The sequence below is a fragment of the Sus scrofa genome, chromosome 13, assembly GCF_054392235.1.
Source record: "Sus scrofa isolate SSC_HxYL_T2T_F1_AM1 chromosome 13, Sscrofa_HxYL_maternal_Yorkshire_Landrace_v2.0, whole genome shotgun sequence".
In the NCBI taxonomy this organism is placed as follows: Eukaryota; Metazoa; Chordata; class Mammalia; order Artiodactyla; family Suidae; genus Sus; species Sus scrofa.
Window position 1 is genome coordinate 220,834,639 of NC_139395.1, and position 20,562 is coordinate 220,855,200.

The following is a 20,562-nucleotide window of genomic DNA, read 5'->3' on the forward strand; positions in this document are numbered from 1 at the left end:
ACCCACATCTGGTTCCCCATGGGAGAAGCGACCCCCGGAGCTTGGGGACACTTGTTCCCTGGGAAAGTGCCTCTTGGCTGCCTCGGACCCAGAGCCCATCCAGGGTGGGCCCGGGCTGGAGGGAGCATGAGGGGTAAGGGGACGGGGGCTCACTGTGTCCGAGCACCGCTTGGCGGTGTGTGACTCCCTCATGCAGGGTCGGCTTCCTTAGCGCTGCGTCATTTTAGTCGGTGTTACTTTGAGGCAGGAAGTCACAGGTCAGGGGAAGAGCCGGGAGTGACAGAGACAGGCGGGGGCGGGGAGCGAGGGGGTGAGAGAGAGAGAGATGGGGGATGGGGAATCGGGGGACAGAGTCAGAGATGAGGTGGAGACACCGACATGAAGAGACAGAGAGATGCAGAGGCTGCAGGGGAGACTGGGGGAGATGAGAGAGAGAGGGGAACAGAGAGAGGAAGACAGAAAAACAGAGACGCCCTGAGAGAGACAGAGACCTCGCGCCATCATGTCAGGGGGCTCTGCCGTCGGATGCAGGGACGAAGCTTCCTGCGTGGCGAGGGCACCGCAGTCTCTATGACAAGGAGCCTGCCTGGGCTCGGTCTGTGGAGCGGGCGTCCCCCTGCCCCCCCAGGGGCACGGGTCTCCAAGTGAGCTCTGCCATCTCCTTTGAGCTCAGTCCAGCACCAGCAACCCCAGAGTGCAGGGACGGCCACGGCAGTGTCACACCTGAAGTCACACCTGGGGAGGACCTGCCTGCTTGGCCTGGGGTCTCCTGTCGCTTACCACCTCGGGGACTGAGATGGAAGCGCCCTCTCACCTGGAGGTCCCGCCTGCTGGGGCTCAGAGGGGGCTAAGTGCTGAGTAGACCCTCAGTGGACGCCCCCCTGGGACAGATCTGAGCCCCCTTGAGTCCAGTTGAGCTTGTGAAGCATTACCATGTGTGATGCTTCCCAGCCATGTGCCCTGGCACCGGGCGCAGGTTGTTGATGTTTGTCAGGTGATACGGTGTGCTGGATGGTGGCCCCCAAAGATAAGATGTGATCGTATTTGGAAGAAGAGTCCCTGCAGGTGACACTAGGGACCTGGAATCCTCCTGGATCAGGGTGGGACCTGAGGCCAATGACAGCGTCCTTAGAGGAGAAAGGACGCATCCATGGAGGAGACCACGTGATGCTGGAGGCAGACGGGCCAGGGACCCCAAGGGGCCGCCAGCAGAGGCAGGAAGGACCCTCCCTTCCTGAGTGCCCTCCCTGAGTGCCACAGAGGGCGCCCAGCCCTCCCACGCCCTGGTTTTGGACTTCGCCTCTAAAACTCGAGGGAATGCGCCCTGTTTTAAGCCAGCTTGAAGGCACGTGGCCGTTGGTATGACGTTGGCCTCAGCAAAGTCAAACAGAGGGAGAAGAGGCAACTTCCTTTGCTAACAGCCCCCGTTCTCAGCCAGTCATTTCTAAGCCCCTCTCCCGAAGTTCCAGAAGCGTCGGGAGCCCTGAGCAGGCTCTCGTCCTGCAGCGTCCCTCACAAATGCTCAGCTCTGGGCCTCACACACCGGAGCTGGGGGTCGCTGTGGGAAGGCCTCCTGGGGCCGCTTAGCAGAGGAGGAGGCTGCTCTGCCTGCAGAGTCCCCCGACCTGCTGGCTTCTGACCCCAGAGCCCGAGGGACAGTCCCACCTGGGGAGGCTGGAGCCTGCATGTGGGAGGGCCGTTCTCCCCCTGCCCCCCACGGCCCGCCAGCGCCACCCCCCAACTCCCGCAGCCCGGGAACTGGAAGCATGCATTCCTTGCCAGTCTGCAAACTAGCAACAGACTGCAGCACAGAGAGCTCCCCTCCCCTGAGGCTCCCATAGAAACAGCGCTGCTGGCGCAGCCAAGAGAGAACGAGACTTGTCCCCTGGGTGATCTGGGAGCTCGTCTCAGCAGCAGGGCCGTCCCGTGGTCATGACCTCATCTTCTCCCCTCGCCCATCCCCCGCTCACTGGGGGCCACAGGTCCTGGTCCTCCCCTGGGGGACGTGCCCCTGCTCGCCCTGTCCAGTGGGTGCTCCACGGGGCGGGCGGGGACCCCGGCTCTGACTCACTCACTGATGCCCGGGACGGGCCTCCCGTGTTCCTCCGGGAGATGGGAGGGGAGGACAAAGGCCACCTTGGGGTGAGCCAAGAGCTGGCACAGGCCCGGACCTCTGACGGCACCTCCCACGTTTCCCGGCTCCTCTTCTCCAGGATGCGCTTTCATTCCTCGCGTGCGTTCTCAGGCCCCGAAGGTCCCTGGGGTCCTGGCCAGTCCTCCCCTCCTTCCCCCCTTCTCTCTGTGCCCCCCTGCCCAGGAAGCCCCGTCCTTCTCACCTGCCGAAGGGCAGACCCCAGGCCTCCGCGTGCACCTACCCGGCCCCTCGGTGCTGAGTCAACCAAACCAGGCTCTGCCAGGGGCATGTCCTGTGTGAGGGGGGCGCCTGGGGTCACCACAGTAGGGGGGTGGGGGCCGCCTTATCCTGCGGGCCCAGGACAGGCCTAACCTGAAGCTTCCAGTCGGCCACACGCTCCCAACAGCTTTGCAGATGCAGTGGCCCTTCTTGTTGCCCCTGCGGGTGGGGGGAGAAGGGGCGTGAGCAGAGGAGGCTGGCCGGGACCGTCACCTCCACCTGGATGCTGGGGGGCTCGCTTTCTCCGGACTCGGGGGCGCTGCCTCGGGCCCGGCTTCTGTGTGTGCTGCAGTAGGAAGCCAGTTCTCCGTGCCCTCCTTCCTCCTCGAGTGAGACCCTGACGCCGGCCCGGGACTGGCTCTGGCCAGGTCTCGCTTCCGAAAGCCACCAGGTCTCAGAGACAGTGGGAGTCGAGTCTCCCGACTCGTTCCTGGGGGTTCCCTGTCCCGGGAGTCACAGTGCTGCCTCTGCTGCCCACCCTCCGGGAGGTGGTTCATATCCTCGTCCCGGCTTCAGGGCTGGCAGGAGCAGAGTGCGGGTGCGGCATGGGGCTCCCACCCACGTCCTTGTCTGGTGGCCCAGGAGGCACAAAGCCACCTGGCCTCTCAGACCTGCCTCCTGCCTCTGACCCGGAGGACGGTAGGCCTCGGGCTTTGATCCAGGATCTGAGTTGTCTGCATCTTAGTCGGGCTTGCTCCTGGGTGTGCTCTGGGGAGCAAAGGCGAAGGGACCCCCCCCCCCCCCCCACAAGATAGCCTGTAAGTACTCTGTGCTTTGAGCCCAGGTCTCTTCTGGGGCCTCCGTTTTCCTCCTGGCCCTGGTGCCCGGCTGACCTGGCTCCAGCCCCAGCCTCCAGCCCCCAGCATCCTCGAGCTGCCTGCAGGCTGGGGGTCGGCTGTGCTCCAGGAGGATCTGAGAGCTGGGCTGGGGTGTAACTGTTACATCAGCTGATGAGTCTGCTGGCCCCGGGGGAGCTGCTTCGTGACAGTCACATGAAGCACAACTGAAAACCACAAAACGGGCCTCCGAGCGCCTGGCTGCAGAGTTTTCTCTGCACAGAACGAGACTTGTCCCCTATCTTGACCCGGAGCCCAGCAAATCGGGCTCCCCTGGCTCGGGAACTCCACCTGTGGCTCTCAGGCAAAACACACATGGAGGGGCTCGTGGCCACCCCCCCCCCCAGGGACCCTCAGACCTTCGAGGTGCTCCAGCTTCCCCTGCAGCTCAAAGCGACAATTCGAAGAGCCGCCTGCTCCCCGGGGTGGGGGTAGGACAGGCAGTGACCCACAGAGCCAGACCCAGGCTGAAGGATGGGTTTCCAGGGCTGTGGGAAGACTGGCCCCCGGGCCCGACTCCTCCCAGCCCGAAACCCAGCTCGAGTTTTGATCCCTTAAGGCTTTATCCTGCTCATTGCATACAGTGTGCTATTGATCGTCGTATATCAAAATGCACCAGAGCATCCGATTCTGTCCTCGGGCAGGGACAGGGGTGGGGGTGCGGTGACCAGGGGGTCCAGAAGGCGGGTGGAGAGAGCAGGAGAAGGTGGAGGGATGATGTTCTCGTGAGTTTTGCCCCAGTTTGGCCGAAAGCTGGTCCTGGCTGCCCGCCGATCAGCAGCTGCGGGGCTGGATTGTGTGATGAGAGGAAGGACGGGGGCTCTTCGGGAAGGTGCGGGGCTGGGGAGCTCGTCGAGCAGCCTTGCTTGCCCGCGTCCGAGGGATCAGGGCTTCCCGGTGGCACGGGGTCTTTGGGTCTCTTACAATCATTTCCTGGACCGGGGGAGGGGGTGTTCAAGGCCCGTGCCCATCCATGGCCCGGAAAGTTCATGTTTAGCTGGACAGCTCCCGGCTCGGTTATTTTTCAGCTTCTTTTTTGAGATGCTAAAAGTTAGGGGAGAGAAGTGAAAGCAAGCTAGGGACAAAGAATAACAACAGGGGAGTATAGTCACACCCAGGGGTGCTAATACCTCCTAAGGGACCAGCGTTCTCTAATCTCCATCCCCAGACCAGCACCCCCCCGGCTGGAGGCGGGCGCAGGCAGGCCCTGAGCTTGTCGCTGCGGGTCAGGTAGAAGCTTCCGGGAGGGCTCTGTGCAGGCCCCCTCCCCACTTCCCGCAGGTGCTGGACACCAAGGGCCTCACCGAAGTCCTGCCCGGTCCCTTTGGACGTTTGCTGCAAAGACGATCAGGAAGAACCTGGCCCTGTCGCTGCTCTGTCCTCTGAGCAGCGTCTGGCTGCTTCCTCATGTGCCGGTGCCCTGTGTCTTTGTCGCCCCACAGACTGGGACGAGTGTGCGGACAGCTTGGAGCACGACTGCTCACCGGCCGCCCAGTGCATCAACCTCGAGGGCTCGTACACCTGCCGGTGCTGGACGGCCAGGGACGCCAACCCCTCCAGACCCGGCCGGGCCTGCGATGGTGCGCCCCCTCCCGGGGACCTGGGGTGGAGCAGGGCCCACTTCTCTGTCAAGCAGGGTGGGCACAGGGCCTGGCACCCCCTGCCCCGTCGTGCTCTTGGAGGTCCCCGAGAACAATTTAATTGCTTTTCCGACCAGAAGAAAGAAATTTATATCATAACAGTAAATATCAATTCTGAATCCAGTCTTTATACTAATGCAGTTTTAAAGTATGATTTTAAATTAATTTTATGAATGAAAGGGTCTTAGATGAAACCCCGGAAGAGGGGGTCCCTCCCTGGGTGTAGAAGCCTAGGTGAGCTTGGAGAAGGCCTGGAGCTGGGGCTTCTGAGCCCCATTCTTGGTGCATCTCGGCCCCACGTTTCTGGAGGGCAGGTTCTGACCGACTGGTCGGGGCTGCCTGGAGTGCTGGGCTGAGAAGCAGGACGAGGCCGTGTACAGCCTTACAATGCTGTGATGGACTCGCAGTGTCTGCTCTGGACGCAGGGTGGGCAGCATAGGCGCTCGGCTGCCCGTTTGCCATCCCTGCTGAGGCTTCTCGCTGGAAGAAGCCGCAGAGACCTGTTCCCTGGGGACGGTGCCTCTGGTCCTTAACAACCGTGTCTACTGTCCTGCTTGCTAAGTCTGGGGTCCACGCCACTTCTCCCCTCCCCCGCTTTTTGTTGCATGTGTAACAAAAGCACGAAGCCCCATGCTGAGCACACTTTGGGGGGAAATTGCCCCAAGTTCACCCAAACCTGGCAGTTTTGTCTGAGGCCTGCAAGAACCAAGACCTGAGTTTCTGTCCTGGTTCTGCAGCCACCCAGCTGGACCCCTGCCCTCGGGGTCTCGGCGTCCTCACTGACCCCAAGGAGAGGCCCTGTGGCCTTCCGAGAGCGCTCTTGAGGGACCACCTGTTTGTCGCCGTTAGACATTCTTAATCACCCTCTGGGTGGGTCCCCAAGTACTTGGGGTCAGCTGGCGGCTCATGTAGGTGGCATCTGGGGGGGCTCTTACTCAGTTGTGTCTGGAGCAGACTCCCCGCCTGAGAGAGGATGTGTCTCGGCAGGTGATGCAGTGAGTCCCCCGGGAGGTGTGCTGTCTCCAGCGACAGGGGTTATAGCCCCAGCTCCTGGCACGGAAACAGCAGCTGTTGGCTTGGAGACTGTTGCCCTGTCCCCCAGCCCTGGACACCCATGGGGCACCCCTGCAGCAGGCCAGGCCTGGACCCCAGGGCCCCCACCCAGGAGAGGGGTCAGCAGCATGGCTGGCCAAGGCAGTGACAGCACGGGGCAAGATGTGGAGGAGGAAGTGCCCAGTGTGGCCCCAGGCCTGGGGGCTGGCCAGGGGACGGCCAGCGGGGTGGCGGGCACCGCCTTCTCCCCCAGGGCTCCCGGGGCCACAGACAGCCTGCCGGGCCCTCCTGGGATGCTGCCTCCGGACTCCACCATGGAGCCTCTCTTCTGGCCCATGCCTACTGAGGGTCCCACAGGCCACATCGAGTGGCAAGCCAGCCTCCCCACGAGGGACACACTGCCAGCACCTCTGGACCCAACGTGGCCACAGACCTTGGACCCTGGAGCCACGTCTCAGGACCTGCCCTCGGCTCCCACCCCCGAGCCTCTGAAGACCTCCGCCTGCGGTGAGTGGCAGGAATGGTGCCCCCAGGGGGCTGTGTGGAGCCACATGCGGTGCGAGTTCCCGTGGGCACAGGCACACAGTGGTGCAGTCCAGGCCATCGGGCAGCACCGAGGCGGGCGCTCTCTGCACAGCGGACAAGCCTGGTGCAGCGCAGCCCTGCCCCTTGGCCGCCGGCTCCCTGTCTCGTTAGGAAGAGAACTCGCTCTCCCCACTTGTCCTCCAGCCCCTCCTCCCCCTTCCTAAGCCTCCCCATGGCCAACAGCTGGAGCAGCAAGTCCGGCACGTGTTGAATTAAGCGCAGGGGGTACGGGGGCACATCCCCCGGCATTCTTGGGTCCCCAACAGTTCTGCACCCCCAGAGGTGCTGACCCCTGGCTGTCCCCCATCACGCATTATTGCAGGGGACCTTGTCAAGACCCCTGGTGATACCCCAGGAGACAGGTGGCCGCTTTGCGGAGGAAACGGGCCTTGCTATACTGGCACCCGGGTGAGCTCACCCAGCTAGCCCGGCCCTGGATTGCATCCCAATCAATGGGCCAGACGGTAAAGGCAGCGCCATCGATGCATTTCTCCTGCTGAACAGAGCAGGATCTGAGACTAAACTTTGAAGCCCGTCTAAACCCCGACGGCAGGTGCCCTGGGCCCCTGTAGGAACCGTCTAGAGCCAGCAATGGCTGTCCCGCTGAGCCCTCGTGAAGTTTACCCAGAACCAGCTCCGGAAAACTTTGTTTCAGGAGGTCTCACCAGGACCTCAGGGTGGACACAGAGCAAACCTGAGGAGCAGGAGGTCCGTCCCTGGACCCCAGGGCGCGGGGGCCGTCCGGGGACGCTTCACCCGCGTGTGCAGCCGGCAGCCAGGGAACTTGACTCTCGTGTCCCTGCGTGGAGAGGCAAAGCTTCTTTCATCTCCTCAGAGTGTTGGATTTATTTTATTTTATTTTATTTTATTTTATTTTTTATTTTATTTTTTCTACTCTATTCTATTCCATTCCATTCCATTTTATTTATTGGCTGTCCCTTGGCATGTAGAGTTCCCGGGCTGGAGATCAGATCTTAGCCACAGCTGCAGCCCACAGCACAGCTGCAGGCGGGAGCAGGTCCTTTAACCCACTGTGCTGGGCCTGGGATTGAATCTGCATCCTGGCGCCACAGAGCTGCTGCGATCCCATTGCTCCACCGTGGGAGCCCCTGGACTGATTTTAACAGAGGCATTTGTATTCCCTTCCCAGCTCCTGTCCCCATCAGAAGGGTCACCGTCTCCAACGTGACCAGCACAGGCTTTCGTGTGGCGTGGACGGCGGATCTCACCCCACACCCCACATTCCAGCTCACCCTGACTTCTGCTCGGGGCCCCACCGTGAACCTGGAGACTCGGGACGCAAGCCTGGTGCTGTCGGGCCTGGAGCCTGGCACCTTGCACCGGGTGGAGATTGTGGCCCAAGCATGTGGGAAAGAAACGGCCCGAGCCCACCTGAAAGTGAGGACAGGTAACGGGCTTCAGAAATGCTATTGCCATTGGTTCTCTCTCTTTTTTTTAGGGCTGCACCTGCAGCATATGGAGATTCCCAGGTTAGGGGTTGAATCGGAGCTGCAGCCGCCGGCCTCCACCACAGCCACAGCACCGCAGGATCCGAGCCACATCTGTAAGCTACACCACGGCTTATGGCCACACCGGATCCCTAACCCCCTGAGCAAGGCCAAGGATCGAACCTGTGGCCTCCTGGATACTCGTTGGGGTCTTAACCTGCTGAGTCACAACAGGAACTCCCACAGCACCGGTTCTTAAAGGAGGAAAAGTGTGAAAACGATTTACGGTGGGTTACGGGTTAAACAGCCACACTCTCTTGTGGACACTAGATTTCTGTTCCTTAGTGTTGGAACGTCTATCTCACCTCATACGCAGCTGCCGTGTGATGGCCACACAGGAGGGGGCTTATTTCAGGGACAGGTGTTGGGCAGGTGGGGCAAAGAGGCTGCATTGCAAAGCGCTCCGGACTCTGCAGAGGCGGCCGTCGCTTGCTCACCTGTGTCCTCAGGGGTACGAGACAGGGAAACAGGTGCTGGTCTATTCATTCCCTCTGAGCGTTCTCCCTCCCAGGGGACCTGGACTTGGCTTTCAGGAAGGATGAGGGGCCCCCAGAGCCTGGGGCTGCGGAGCAAAAGCAAGGGAATAGAATCGAGCAGGTCAGACGCAGACTCTGATGAGGCAGGGCCAATCCTTGTTGAGAGTTACATGTTCAGATAGAATTCCTCTCTTTTCCTCATTAGCATTTGTCACCACATCTCTTCTTGAATAACTAACTTACCTGAACAGCCACGGGCAAGCCGATGTTGCAGGTGGCTCCCCAAAGCTAGGGCAGCCCTCCAAGAGTGGGTAGCGTTGGTCTCTGAGAGGGGGTGCACACCCCTGGGAGATGCCTAAGACCACCTATTGGGGTACAGTCAGAAAGCTCAGGACTTTCGTTGACGCACTTTCCAGTGTGGATTGGCTGCGGACTGGGAAATTAGAGAGGAGGTGATGGGTGATGACGCCCCATGCAAGTTCATGGCAAGCCGGAGAAGGGACAGTCACCGCTGGCCAGACAGCCAGGCAGGGCAGCCCCTGAGGAGAGCTGGTGCCAGGCTTTTGGTGTAAATCTGGGCTCTGAAGGTCTCGCCTGAGCCTGGCGAGAGGAGCTGCCCACGGGTGTGTGACCCTTGCCGGAGACGGGCCCACATTTGCTCTCACCCGTGTGCCCATCCTGCTCCTGCCCTCACCCGTGTGCCCATCCTGCTCCCGATGGCCTTCAGGTCAGGTCACACGCTCAGGTGTCATGCATCTGGAGGGTGACCCCCAGGTCCAGGGACAGCCACGATCCTGAGAACATGGGGCTCGGGGTTCGTCCAGGAGTGCGTAGTGAGACAGCTGTGTGGTCTGTCGTATGCCTGGGCTCCTGGGGAGGGACTCTCAGCCCCGGACAGGGGAACCTGGTCCCCCCTCACGGAACGCCCCGCACGTAGCACCTGGCGAAGCTCTGAACGAGAACTGAGACGGCTGCCCTGGGGGACCCAGCATGCGGCTGGGCCATGCTGCCGGACCACGCACTGCTGGAAGCCCTACTCAGAGGGAGGTGATTCAGATGGAACAGACGGTGCGAGGGAGCAGGGACGGCCTGGTCCGCACAGAGGCAGGGCTGAGGGGGCGGGGCAGGAAGGGCTGGCTGTCTGGGACCCCTGGGCGCGGGGATTCTTTATGCGTCCCCCCGGGTCTGTGTACACAGCTGGCACACACCCCCTCATGGCCCAGCAGTGCCTCCTTTCACTCTGAAACTTGTCCCAGCTTGCTGGCCATCTGCTGGGACACCTGTGCACAAGTGGTGGCCCAGGGAGGCAGGAAAGAGTTGTAGGGGCTGAGCTGGTTCTGCGGCTTCTGGAAGGGTCTCCCTCAGTGCCAGGCTTTGCCCCAACGTGCTCTGGAGCTGGTGGGCTGTATCCGCATACCGGGTGCTGGTCCTTCTTTACAGAGGGCAGGTCAGCCTCAGCTTGGTGCTCTTCCTGGGTGACATGAAAATACGCCGTTAAGATAGAGATGATGGGAGTTCCTGTCGTGGCTCAGTGGTTAACAAATCCGACTAGGAACCATGAGGTTGCAGGTTCGATCCCTGGCCTCACTCAGTGGGTTAAGGACCCGGTGTTGCTGTGAGCTGTGGTATAGGTCACAGATGCAGCTCGGATCCCGCGTTGCTGTGGCTCTGGCGTAGGCCAGCGGCTGCAGCTCTGATTCGACCCCTAGCCTGGGAACCTCCATACGCTGCGGGTGCGGCCCCAGAAAAGGCAAAAAGATAAAAAAAGAAAAGAAAAGAAAAGAGATGATGATGTCTTACCTGATCCCGTCCCAAACGTGTTTATTCTGCACCCTGCAGCTGCCCAGAAGCTCAGTGGAAAAGTCAGAATAGCGAACGCCGGGTATTTAGAATCCTTCCGCAACGCAAGCAGCAAGGAGTACCGGGCCTTCCTAGAGCTGTTCCTTAGGACGGTAAGTGGGTGAAATTGGTCCTTATTTTCTCCTGGGATGAAGAGGAGGGAGGTGGTAGCATCCCAGTTGCAGCCAACCTGCCTCCAGACCTGAAGGTGCCACGGGGCTGTCCTTTCCAAGGGAAGCTGGCACTTCAGCTGTGGTGTGGTGCGAGTGTGTTCTGCCACTAAAGGACACGCCAGCAGCGGGGAGACACACCCTTTCCTCTGCTGCATGCTTGCTTCGCATGTTTCCTGGTCGGTGAAACCTCATTATTCATCTGGGACCCCACGGAGCAGATGGCGGTCCCCCCACCCCTGCCTTAAAAAGGAAAAAAAAAAAAAGATTTAGAATTGGGGTCTCCATCACATACCGTAGAACTCATACTTTAAAGGGCAAGAGTCGGTGGTGTAGACCGTATTTACACAATCGTGTGACCATCACCATCATCTAATTCCAGCGTGTCCTCATCGTTGCAAAGAGAAACCCAGTCACGGGTCTCTCCTTGTCTCTGCCCCTGGAAGCTTTCTGACTCTGTAGATTTGCCTGTTCGGGATATTTTCTAGAAAAGGAATCAGACAACATGTGATCTTTGTGTCTGGGCTGCTTCACTGCGTGTAGTATCTTCAAGGTTCATCCTGGTGCCAGTATCAGACCTTCATCCCTTTTCATGGCTGGGTAATATTCCCTTGTATGGACAGATCACATTCTGTTTATCCATCACCCGTGGATGGACATTTAGGTGGCTTCCACTTTTTGGCTTGTGTGAATAGGGCTCTGATCCCTGCCCTAAAGGAATTCTTTTTCCTGGAGTTCCCGTCGTGGTGCAGTGGTTAACGAATCCGACTAGGAACCATGAGGTTGCGGGTTTAATCCCTGCCCTTGCTCAGTGGGTTGACGATCCGGCGTTGCCATGGGCTGCGGTGTAGGTCACAGATGCAGCTCAGATCCTGCTTTGCTGTGGCTCTGGTGTAGGCTGGCGGCTACAGCTCCGATTAGACCCCTAGCCTGGGAACCTCCATATGCTGAAGGAGCGGCCCAAGAAATAGCAAAAAGACCAAAAAAAAAAAAAAAAAAAAAAAAAGGAAATTCTTTTTCCTACTCTCTTTTTTTTTTTTTTGGTCTTTTTTTAGGGCTACACCGCAGCATATGGAGGTTCCCAGGCTAGGGGTCGAATTGGAGCTACAGCTGCTGACCTACACCACGGCCACAGCAATGTGGGATCCGAGCCACGCCTGCGACCTACACCACAGCTCATGGCAACGCTGGATCCCTAACCCACTGAATGAGGCCGGGGATTGAACCTGCGTCCTCATGGATGCTAGTCAGAGTCGTTTCTGCTGAGCCACAGCAGGAACTCCTTTCTTACTCTTTCTTGCAGCGCCCTCTGCCATCCTACTGGCATTCTTTGGGATGGTATATTGCTGCAATTTAGTTAGGGTAGCAATCTCAATATTCCTCTTGCTGGTGGCTAGTTTGCTCTTTGATGAGCAGAGAATGCGTTTGTCATAATCTAGGGTCCTTCTCAGGCACTTTATCGTTTCCCTGTTCGGGGAGTTTCGGACAGACCAGAGAGAGCTTGGCAGCGCCATCTATTGGTGGAGTAACAGATAGCGCCTCAGCAATGCTGGGGATTCTGCTCAACCTCATCAGCACTGCTGCTGGATAAAATGATGGGACGGTTCCATGGCTGCTCCTGGAACTGTCCCATTGCAGCTCCCCAGAACCTGGGGCCCTGCTTTATTTATCGTGAGGCCCCTAGCTCCTGGTCCAGTGCATGGATTCAAGGTCGTTCGTTTGAATAGTTTGACTCATGTGGGTATCACTGTCTTCTTTAGGTTAAATGGTAGTTGCATGTCACATTAAGTGACATCGCTGTGACATCACGTAGTGCGAGCAATCACAGGAGGCAGCTTCTCTGCCACTCCAAGTTCCTTCACTCATCTTTCCTTTCTAAAACATTTCATCTTTTGTCTGTTGGCGGGCGTGGGGAACAGTTTTTGTCTGTCTAGGATTTCCGGATAGCAAAGAACCGTGCGGTTTAGCACCAGTGTAGGGCACTGGGACACATTTGGAGAGGTTGAGGGTTCACGTGTCACCCTTTTCTTTGTCACTTCCTAGCGAGGGGCCTGGAACTTTGCTTTGAGTCTGGCTTGAGATACAGCCAAACATGATGCTCCTTTAAGCCTCTGGTGGATCCCTCTCCAAAAATGCCAGAGAGAGAGAGACACCCAGAGACAGAGAGAAGCCCAACGCTTCCGGTGACAGTGATGGTGGCCGTGTGACTGCAGGCAGCTCTGGGGTCTCCTGGGCACCTGCGGCCTCTGACGGGTGACCACAGGCTTGCTCACACTGGCTGTCCCAAGGCTGAGCATGTACGAGCCTGTGTCCTGAGCTGCCAAACGTCATGCAGTTCAGATGCAGACAAGGTTTTCTCTGGGAGGGCCAACGGCGGGGGTGGGCTTCTCTGTAGCAGATCCACGTTCCATGGACCACCTCAGGCCCTTAAGATTGGGCACCTTTCTGGGCAACTTGAGCGTAATGGGCTACAACGAAATAGTGTGGTGTGTGATGTCGGGCCCCGTCCACACTGACAGACTAATAAACCAGGCTTTTAGAGGCGGGAGCTGCCTGTCCCACAAGAGTGCTTACAGGGAAGCAGTTTTCCGAAAGGCCGGAGGAAGGAAGGGAGGGAAAGCCTTTTGCGGTATGAGGCTCATAAGGCCTGCTCTAGAAAAGACGAAGCCGGGGAGGTGTTGCCCTCCCTACGGCCACTGGCACAGCCCGCCTTCCACGGCTCTGAGCTGAGAGTAGCAGATTTTTTTATTATTATTATTAAACTATAGTTAATTTACAGTGTTGTGTCAATTTCTGCTGCACAGCAGAGTGACCCCAAATCATGGGTCATATTCTTTTTCTCACATTCTCTTCCATCAAGTTCTGTCCCAAGAGACTGGGTAGAGTTCCCTGTGCTGTACAGCAGGACCTCCTGGCTCATCCATTCTACATGGAATAGTTTGCATCCACTAACCCCAAACTCCCCGTCCATCCTGCTCCCTCTCCTCTCCCCCCTTGGCAACCACAAGTCTGTTCTCTATATCTGAGTCTGTTTCTGTTTTGTAGATAAGTTTCTCTGTGCCACAGTTTAGATTCCACATGTAAGTGATATCATATGGGCTTGGTCTTTCTCTTTCTGACTTCCTTCACTTAGTATGAGAATCTCTAGTCGTTTCCACGTTACTGCAAATGGCATTATTTTGTTCTTTTTGGCGGCTGAATAGTATTCCATTGTGTATATAGACCACGTCTTCTTAATCCATTCATACACTGATGGACATTTAGGTTGTTTCCATGTGAGTAGTATTCCAGCTACTGTGAATAGTGCTGCTATGAGCATACAGGTGCAGGAATCTTTCTGAATTATAATTTTGTACCACCTCACACTGGTCAGAATAGCCATTAATAAGTCTACAAATAACAAATGCTGGAGAGGGTGTGGAGAAAAGGGAACCCTCCTGCACCGTTGGTGGGAATATAAATGGGTGCATCCTCTATGGAAAACAGTACGGAGGTTCCTCCGAAAACGAAATACAGAACTACCATATGATCCAGCAATCCCTCTCCTGGGCATCTATCTGGGCAAAACTATAACTCAGAAAGAGCAGCAGATTCTAGATGCCGCTGCGTGCCCATGCCCGTGTTACAAGGGGGCATTGGCGCCTGGCCCCTTGCTGACCCTGGTTGTTGACTCAGTGTCTCAAGCCACTGGCATTTGTGCTGGGCCTGGGGCCTCATCAGATAGCAGGGACCTGTGGCCTTGACCTCTTGGCCGAGGTCAGCCCTGCTGCTGGCCGGAACCCCCGGAGAAGCCCCCTTGAGGTGAGTCCCCTATTTCCTCTCCGCGGGCAGCTCTCCTCACCAGCCGCATTTCTCTAAAGGTGCGGAATTCCTTGCCGGCCTCCACGCGCCAGCACCTGGACACAGGTGGGGTGCAGGTGGAGGTGACCCGCATCAGCAACGGCAGCGTCCTGGTGGAGTTCACCGTGCTGGTCATCGCAGACCTGGACATCCGGGAGGTGGCTGCCGCGTTCCTCGCCGCCTTTCAGGACGCCTCTCCGCTGGAGGTGGTCGCAGGGGACACCTTCCTATGGGGTACGCAGAGCTGGGCTCGATGGAGCCCCCCTCCCCGCAGGGGGTGAAATCCTCGCCCCGGCTTTGTTTCTGAAAAACGTGTCTCCTCTTAAAGGCTTCCCTGCGTGATATGAAAATGTGACACGGACAGGACCTGCGTCTCTCTTAGTGCTGCTGTGGTTTTTTTGTTTCTTCTTTCCTTTTTAGCGCTGCACCTGTGGCACATGGAGGGTCCCAGGCTGGGGATTGAATCGGAGCTGCAGCTGCCGGCCTGCACCACAGCCACAGCCACAGCCACACGAGATCTGAGCCACACCTGCAACCTACACACCAGCTCACGGCAATGCCAGATCCGTAACCCCCTGAGCAGGGCCGTGGATCAAACCCCCATTCTCACGGATAGTAGTCGGGTTTTTAACCCACTGAGCCACAATGGGAACTCCCTTGTGGTTTTTTGTTTGTTTGTTTGTTTGTTTGTTTTGAAAAATGGCTTAAGGGTGGATGATATCTTTGGGCGAGCCTGCAAACGTTCCCAGGGGTGCTGCTCCCTTCCCGTGGGCTCTGTCCCATCCCTCCCGCCTCTGTCAAGGTTGAAGGGGCTGAGGGCAGACGCATCCTCCTCTGCACAGTTTCCAAGGAGATCCAGTTAAAATAATTGAGGAGAAAAGCAGGGAGAAAGGCCATGTGGGCTCTTCTCATATCGTGTGAGCTCGAGCTGTCATACCGCAGTTGCGGGGACAGAGTGGCTTCAACACTGGATGCCTATTTCCTCGCCCTTGCAGAGGCTGGAAATCCCGGGTCAGAGTGTTGGCTGGTTTTGGTGGGGACGCTCCTGACATGTGGACAGTCCTCTTGCTGCTGTGTCTCAGCGTGGCTTTTCCTGCGTGTGTGTGTGTGTGGGGGGGGGGTGGGTGGAGAGAGGGAGGCTCTGGGGTTGCTCTTACAGGGCCATCTGTCCTGTCAGATGGGGTCCCTCCCTTAGGACCTCACTTACCCCCAATTATCCCCCAAGGGCCCACCTCCAAATGCGGTCACACTGCAGGTCGCGGCTTCAACGCATGGATTTTGAGGGGACAGAGCTCACCCCTAACACACCATACCCGAGTAAATGATAGAAGTCTTAGAGTTACATGTTTGCATAAAATCAATGATGACGTAAATGAATATTTTTCTGATTTTTGGAATGGGAAGGGTTAAGCCTGCGGAGAAAAAGGCTGGAATATCAGACTCCGTAAAAAGTTAAATCTCTCAGAGTTCCCGATGTGACTCAGTGGGTTAGGAACATGATGTCGTCTCTGCGAGGTTGTGGGTTCAATCCCTGGCCTCGCCCAGTGGGTTAAGGATCCAGTATTGCCACAAGCTGCAGCATAGGTCACAGATGTGGCTCAGATTTGACCCCTAGCCCAGGAACTTCCATATGCTGCGGGTTCTGCTGTAAAAAGGAAAAAAAAAAAGTTAAATCTCTCACATCAAACAAAATAAAGTCGTCATTATAAAGCAAGCCGCAAACCCAAAAATAAGTTCAACACCCTGATGAAGCGTGGTGCCTAAATATAGAGCCGAGTCATTCATGGATCACAAATTCCTGAGAACCCAATAGACGGGTGCGCCAAAGACCCAAAGAGTCGATGCATGAAAGAAACACACGTAACTGACAAAGACCAAGAATCAAAGGCATATGCCTGCTGAAATGAGTTGCTCTTTTTGCCCATCTGAGAGCACCTTAAAATAGTCCTCAGGCAGCCCTTGCACACCGAGCTGGGGAGTAAAATTTCCCCTCACTGCCTGGCAACCGATTCGACACTATTTGTCAAGAGCTTTAAAAATGTTCGTCCACTAAAAAAGAAAAAAAAAAGTTCATCCACTGTGACTTTGGACTAGTAGCACTTCCAAGACTTCACCCTCAGGAAACAGACCTCAGTTTGACCATAGTTTGTATCCAGAGACATTCATCTCACTGTTTGTCTGCTTGTTTGTTCATTGTCTTTTTAGGGCTGCACCTGCGGCATATGGAGGTTCTCAGGCTAAGGGTCGAGTCAGAGCTGCAGCGGCTGGCCTCCGCCCCAGCCACAGCAGCGCGGGATCCAAGCCGTGTCTGCAGCCTACACCGCCGCTCACGGCAACACCAGATCCTTAACCCACTGAGCGGGGCCAGGGGTCGAACCCTCATCCTCATGGATACTAGTCAGGTGCATTACCCCTGAGGCAAAATAGGAATTCCCTCAGTGTTGCTTTAAAAGCAGAAGTTGGGAATAAGCTGTCATCTGGGAATAGGGAAGAGATTAGGTCAGTCACGCCCTACCAGTGCCACGGTCTGTTAGGCAATTATGAAATATGAGATGTGCTGAGCCAGACAAGATTCTTGACCCAAGACAGGGGATGAAAGCAGGGCTCACATTTGTGTTTAAAACTTGGTCTTAGCTGCGTCCTGTCTGCCTTTCAAAGGACTGGAGACACCGGGACGTGCAGACACCTGCACCCACGAGGTGGCCTCAGGATGGGAGGGGTGGGGGTGGGGGTTGATGGTTTTCTAAGCTGTTCCGCCTTTTATCCATTTTCTGCACGGACCTGCCTTACTATGAATGTGCAGGAGTGGGGCAAGTGGGGGCCAGGGTCCCTCTGCCTGAGACCAGGGTCTAGGTGGGCCCCTGCCCCAGTCTCCACGGAGCTGTGGGGTGCTGCTCGGCCCACTCCCCTCCCCCGCGCCAGCCCTGGGACCAGGAGTCCTCCTTTTAGAACAGCCCCTACCGCCTTCCTGGCACTCCCATCTCCCGCACAAAATGGGGGTGTTGCCCAGGCTCCTGAACCCTCCAGAGCGGGCCATTTTTGCTGTCATTTGATCATTTTAGCTTTGCCCCCCCCAGATGCTCCTTCCCCCCCAGGCTGCCTGTAAACGGTGGGCACAGCCAGCCGTGACCCTCCTGCTTTGTCTTGTAAATTCTGCGCAGATTACAATGAGTGCGAAAGGGAGGAGCACGACTGTGCCCCGGGCTCCACCTGCCACAACATCCTGGGGTCATTCACCTGCCGCTGCGAGGGAGGTGCCGCGGACCCTCCCGTAGAATATTCTGGAAGACCCTGTGAAGGTAATATTCTCGGGATCCATTGTCTGGAACACCGTCAAGTAGTCTGTCATTTAAGGACAGTCCCCTGAAAAGCCCATCTTGTGAATGAGAGCAGCGTACTTTTATGACCTGGACAAGTTTCCGTGTGTGCGTGCGCGCGTGCGAGCCCGTGTGCACCTGTTGCTGCCGGTGCCCCAGCCTTCTGGGTGCCTCCAGCCTTCGGGGTGCTGCCTCGTCCACAAGCGCGTCCTCTGACCCCCGTGATGAGGAGCTACGCGCCCTCGGGTGTGTCCTCTTGGACGCTGGATGATGACCTCACACTGGGAACACTTCTCTGTGGCCCTGCTGTCCACGCAGCACTTTCCCCGTCACCTGGGGCCTTTGTGTACTAGAGCTGACCCCGAGGTGACCCCTGCCGTCTAGGGATCTGTGGTCAGGTGGAGGAGACGGACACAAGGACTGTGGAATTACTCTACCTGAGGTAGAAGCAAGAGGCCCAGAGGAGCCCAGCCCAGTCAGAGTGGTCAGGGAGGGCTTCCTGGAAGAGGCATGGACCTAAACGATGCCTCAGGATGCCTCAAACTGGGCTTAAAGGATGCCTCAGGAGTTCCCTTTGTGGCTCAGTGGGTTACAAACCCGACTAGTATCTGTGACGATGTGGGTTCAATCCCCTGGACTCTCTCCATGGATTAAGGAGCTGGTGTTGCCGGGAGCCGTGGCGTAGGTCGCAGACGAAGTTTGGATCCCATGTGTCCTGGGTCTGTCCTCAGAGAATAGGGGATGCTTTTTCAGAGCCCCCTGCTCCTTTAGAGATTGAAATTGAGTGTGCTGGAGTTCCCGTTCTGGCTCAGCAGGTTAAGAACCTGACTAGTATCCATGAGGACGTGGGTTTGATCCCTGGCCTCGCTCAGTGGGTTAAGGATCAAGCGTTGCTGCAAGCTGTGGTGTGGGTCACGGATGCAGCTCGATCTCCTGTTGATGCGGCTGTGGTGTAGACTGGCAGGTACAGCTCCGAATTAGACCCCTAGCCTGGGAAGCTCCATATGCCGCGGGTGTGGCCCTAAAAAGACCAAAGAAAAAAGAGAAAAGAGGTAGGGTGCTTTGAGGGCAGCAGGAGGCTGGAGCAGGAGCTAGGGACACAAGGAAGCTTCTCGTAAACTTCATTACCCCATTTCAGAAACAAGACTTGGGGCCTGGGTAGATGGCTGATGCTAAGTCCGTGGATTTGGGGCACACGGCCAGCATCGTCCTGAGGGCTGGGGGGCAGAAGGCCCTCAGGTCTCCCACCCATGGGGGCCACGGTGAGCCAAGGCCAGTTCCCCGGGCCGGCGGGATGCACAACCCCAGGCTGGTGCTGCTGCCAGGCACAGAAACCTTCCCTCTGCTGCCCGCCCCCTGCCCGCCCCTGCCCTCCCGCCAGGCTCCCGCAGCAGCCCCTGAACACAGGCCACCCTGTGCTTTTGTCTTCTTGTGCCTTGCAGGCGACTCTCCTGGCAACACAACCCGGTCCCCCACCCCAGAGCGGCCCCCCACCCCAGTGGGAACCTGGGCTCCCGCTGCACAGGGCGCCCGCCCAGCACCCCCGGGCCCGCCCCCGCGGCTGAACCTGAGCAGAGCCGTCAGGGTGCTCTGTGAGACCGACAAGGTGGCCGTCGCCATCCAGAGGCGCTTCCTGCAGCAGGAGTCCATCCCCGAGTCGGCCCTGTACCTGGGGCACCCGTCCTGCAACGTCAGCGACAGCAACAGCACACACGTGATCCTGGTGGCTGCGTGGAGCGAGTGTGGAACCGTCGTGCAGAGCGTGAGGCCTGGCTCAGACCCTCCCCGGGGTGCGGGGAGGGGGCACCCGGAGTCTGGATCTCCATGGGGCAGGGGCTGATCTGGCCTGGGGGACACGGAAGGCTCTACCCTGAGATGCCTGACCCAGTGAGGGACCCAGCAAAGGGTTAGAACAGGGCCGAGTTCTCGGGGCACCGGGCGGCACCCTGGTGCAGGGATGCTGGTGCAAAGGCAGGGTTTAGAAGATTCTCCCAGGAGCTCCTGCCATGGCGCAGTGGGTTAAGTGTCCAACTGCAGGAGTTCCTGTCGTGGCTTAGCAGTAACAAACAAACCCAGCTAGTATCCATGAGGACACGGGTTCGATCCTTGGCCCTGCTCCCTGGGTCCCAGATGTGGCTCGGATCTGGCGTTGCTGTGGCTGTGGTGTAGGCCGGCAGCTGCAGCTCCAGTGCAGCCCCTAGCCTGGGAACCTCCATATGCAGCAAGTGCGGCCCTGAAAAAAGAAAAAAAAAAAGAATCCACCTGCAGTGGCTCAGGTTGCTGCAGAGGCGTGGCTTTGATTCCCAGCCCAGATCCATGAGTTAAAGGGTCCAGCATGTTGCAGCTTCAGCATAGGTCACAGCTGCGGCTGGGATTCAGTCCCTGGCCCAGGAACTCCCAGATACGGGGGTTGTGGCCAGAAAAAAAAATGGAGAATCCTTCCAGTGAGTCTGATGCGCAGGCAGAATGGAGGCCAGTGGGGAGGAGGAAGGGCAGGAAGCCAGAGCCTGTGTGAGCGTGTGTCCCTGCGCGTGTGTGTGCATGCGTGTGTATCAGCACGTGTCTGTGTGCATGCGTGTAGGTGAGTGTATGAGCGTGCGTGCGGGTGTGTGTGCTTGTGGAGTGTGTATGAGAGGTTGTGTGTGCACGTGCGTTGCTGGGGAACAGAGGTGGCGTCAGACCTGGCTGGCCAGAGGGGCAGGGCCGTATCAAAAATCTCTTAGCTGGAGGGTCTTTCCTGCAGCCCAGTGGGTGGAGTCTTGGCTGGGAGGCAGTCCCACCTCAGTGCTGAGCAGGGCTCCTGTGCGTGCATCCGCCTTGCTGTCCCGGCTCTGGGCTGGGGCTCCCGGGCCCACATCAGCACCTCTGGTTTGCAGTGTCCCCCA

General features: G+C 57.8%; 1 protein-coding gene across 9 annotated transcripts in view; it reads left to right on the plus strand.

Annotated features, from left to right (window-relative positions):
* The window catches only part of UMODL1 (uromodulin like 1), a 69,442-nt gene that overhangs the window by 34,759 nt on the left and 14,121 nt on the right, over positions 1-20,562 (plus strand). For 7 of the 9 annotated variants that reach the window (XR_014823952.1, XM_084989774.1, XM_005670375.4 and 4 more), the window contains 7 exons: positions 4,692-4,829; positions 5,877-6,449; positions 7,678-7,935; positions 10,351-10,463; positions 14,381-14,594; positions 17,522-17,659; positions 19,120-19,439. Coding sequence is in view for 8 of the 9 variants with exons in the window: in XM_084989774.1 (XP_084845900.1) it covers positions 4,692-4,829; positions 5,877-6,449; positions 7,678-7,935; positions 10,351-10,463; positions 14,381-14,594; positions 17,522-17,659; positions 19,120-19,439 (1,754 nt within the window). In the remaining variant the exon portion in view is untranslated. The remainder of the gene's footprint in view (positions 1-4,691; positions 4,830-5,876; positions 6,450-7,677; positions 7,936-10,350; positions 10,464-14,380; positions 14,595-17,521; positions 17,660-19,119; positions 19,440-20,562) is intronic. The other 2 variants (XM_084989778.1, XM_084989777.1) reach the window with 1 other exon arrangement.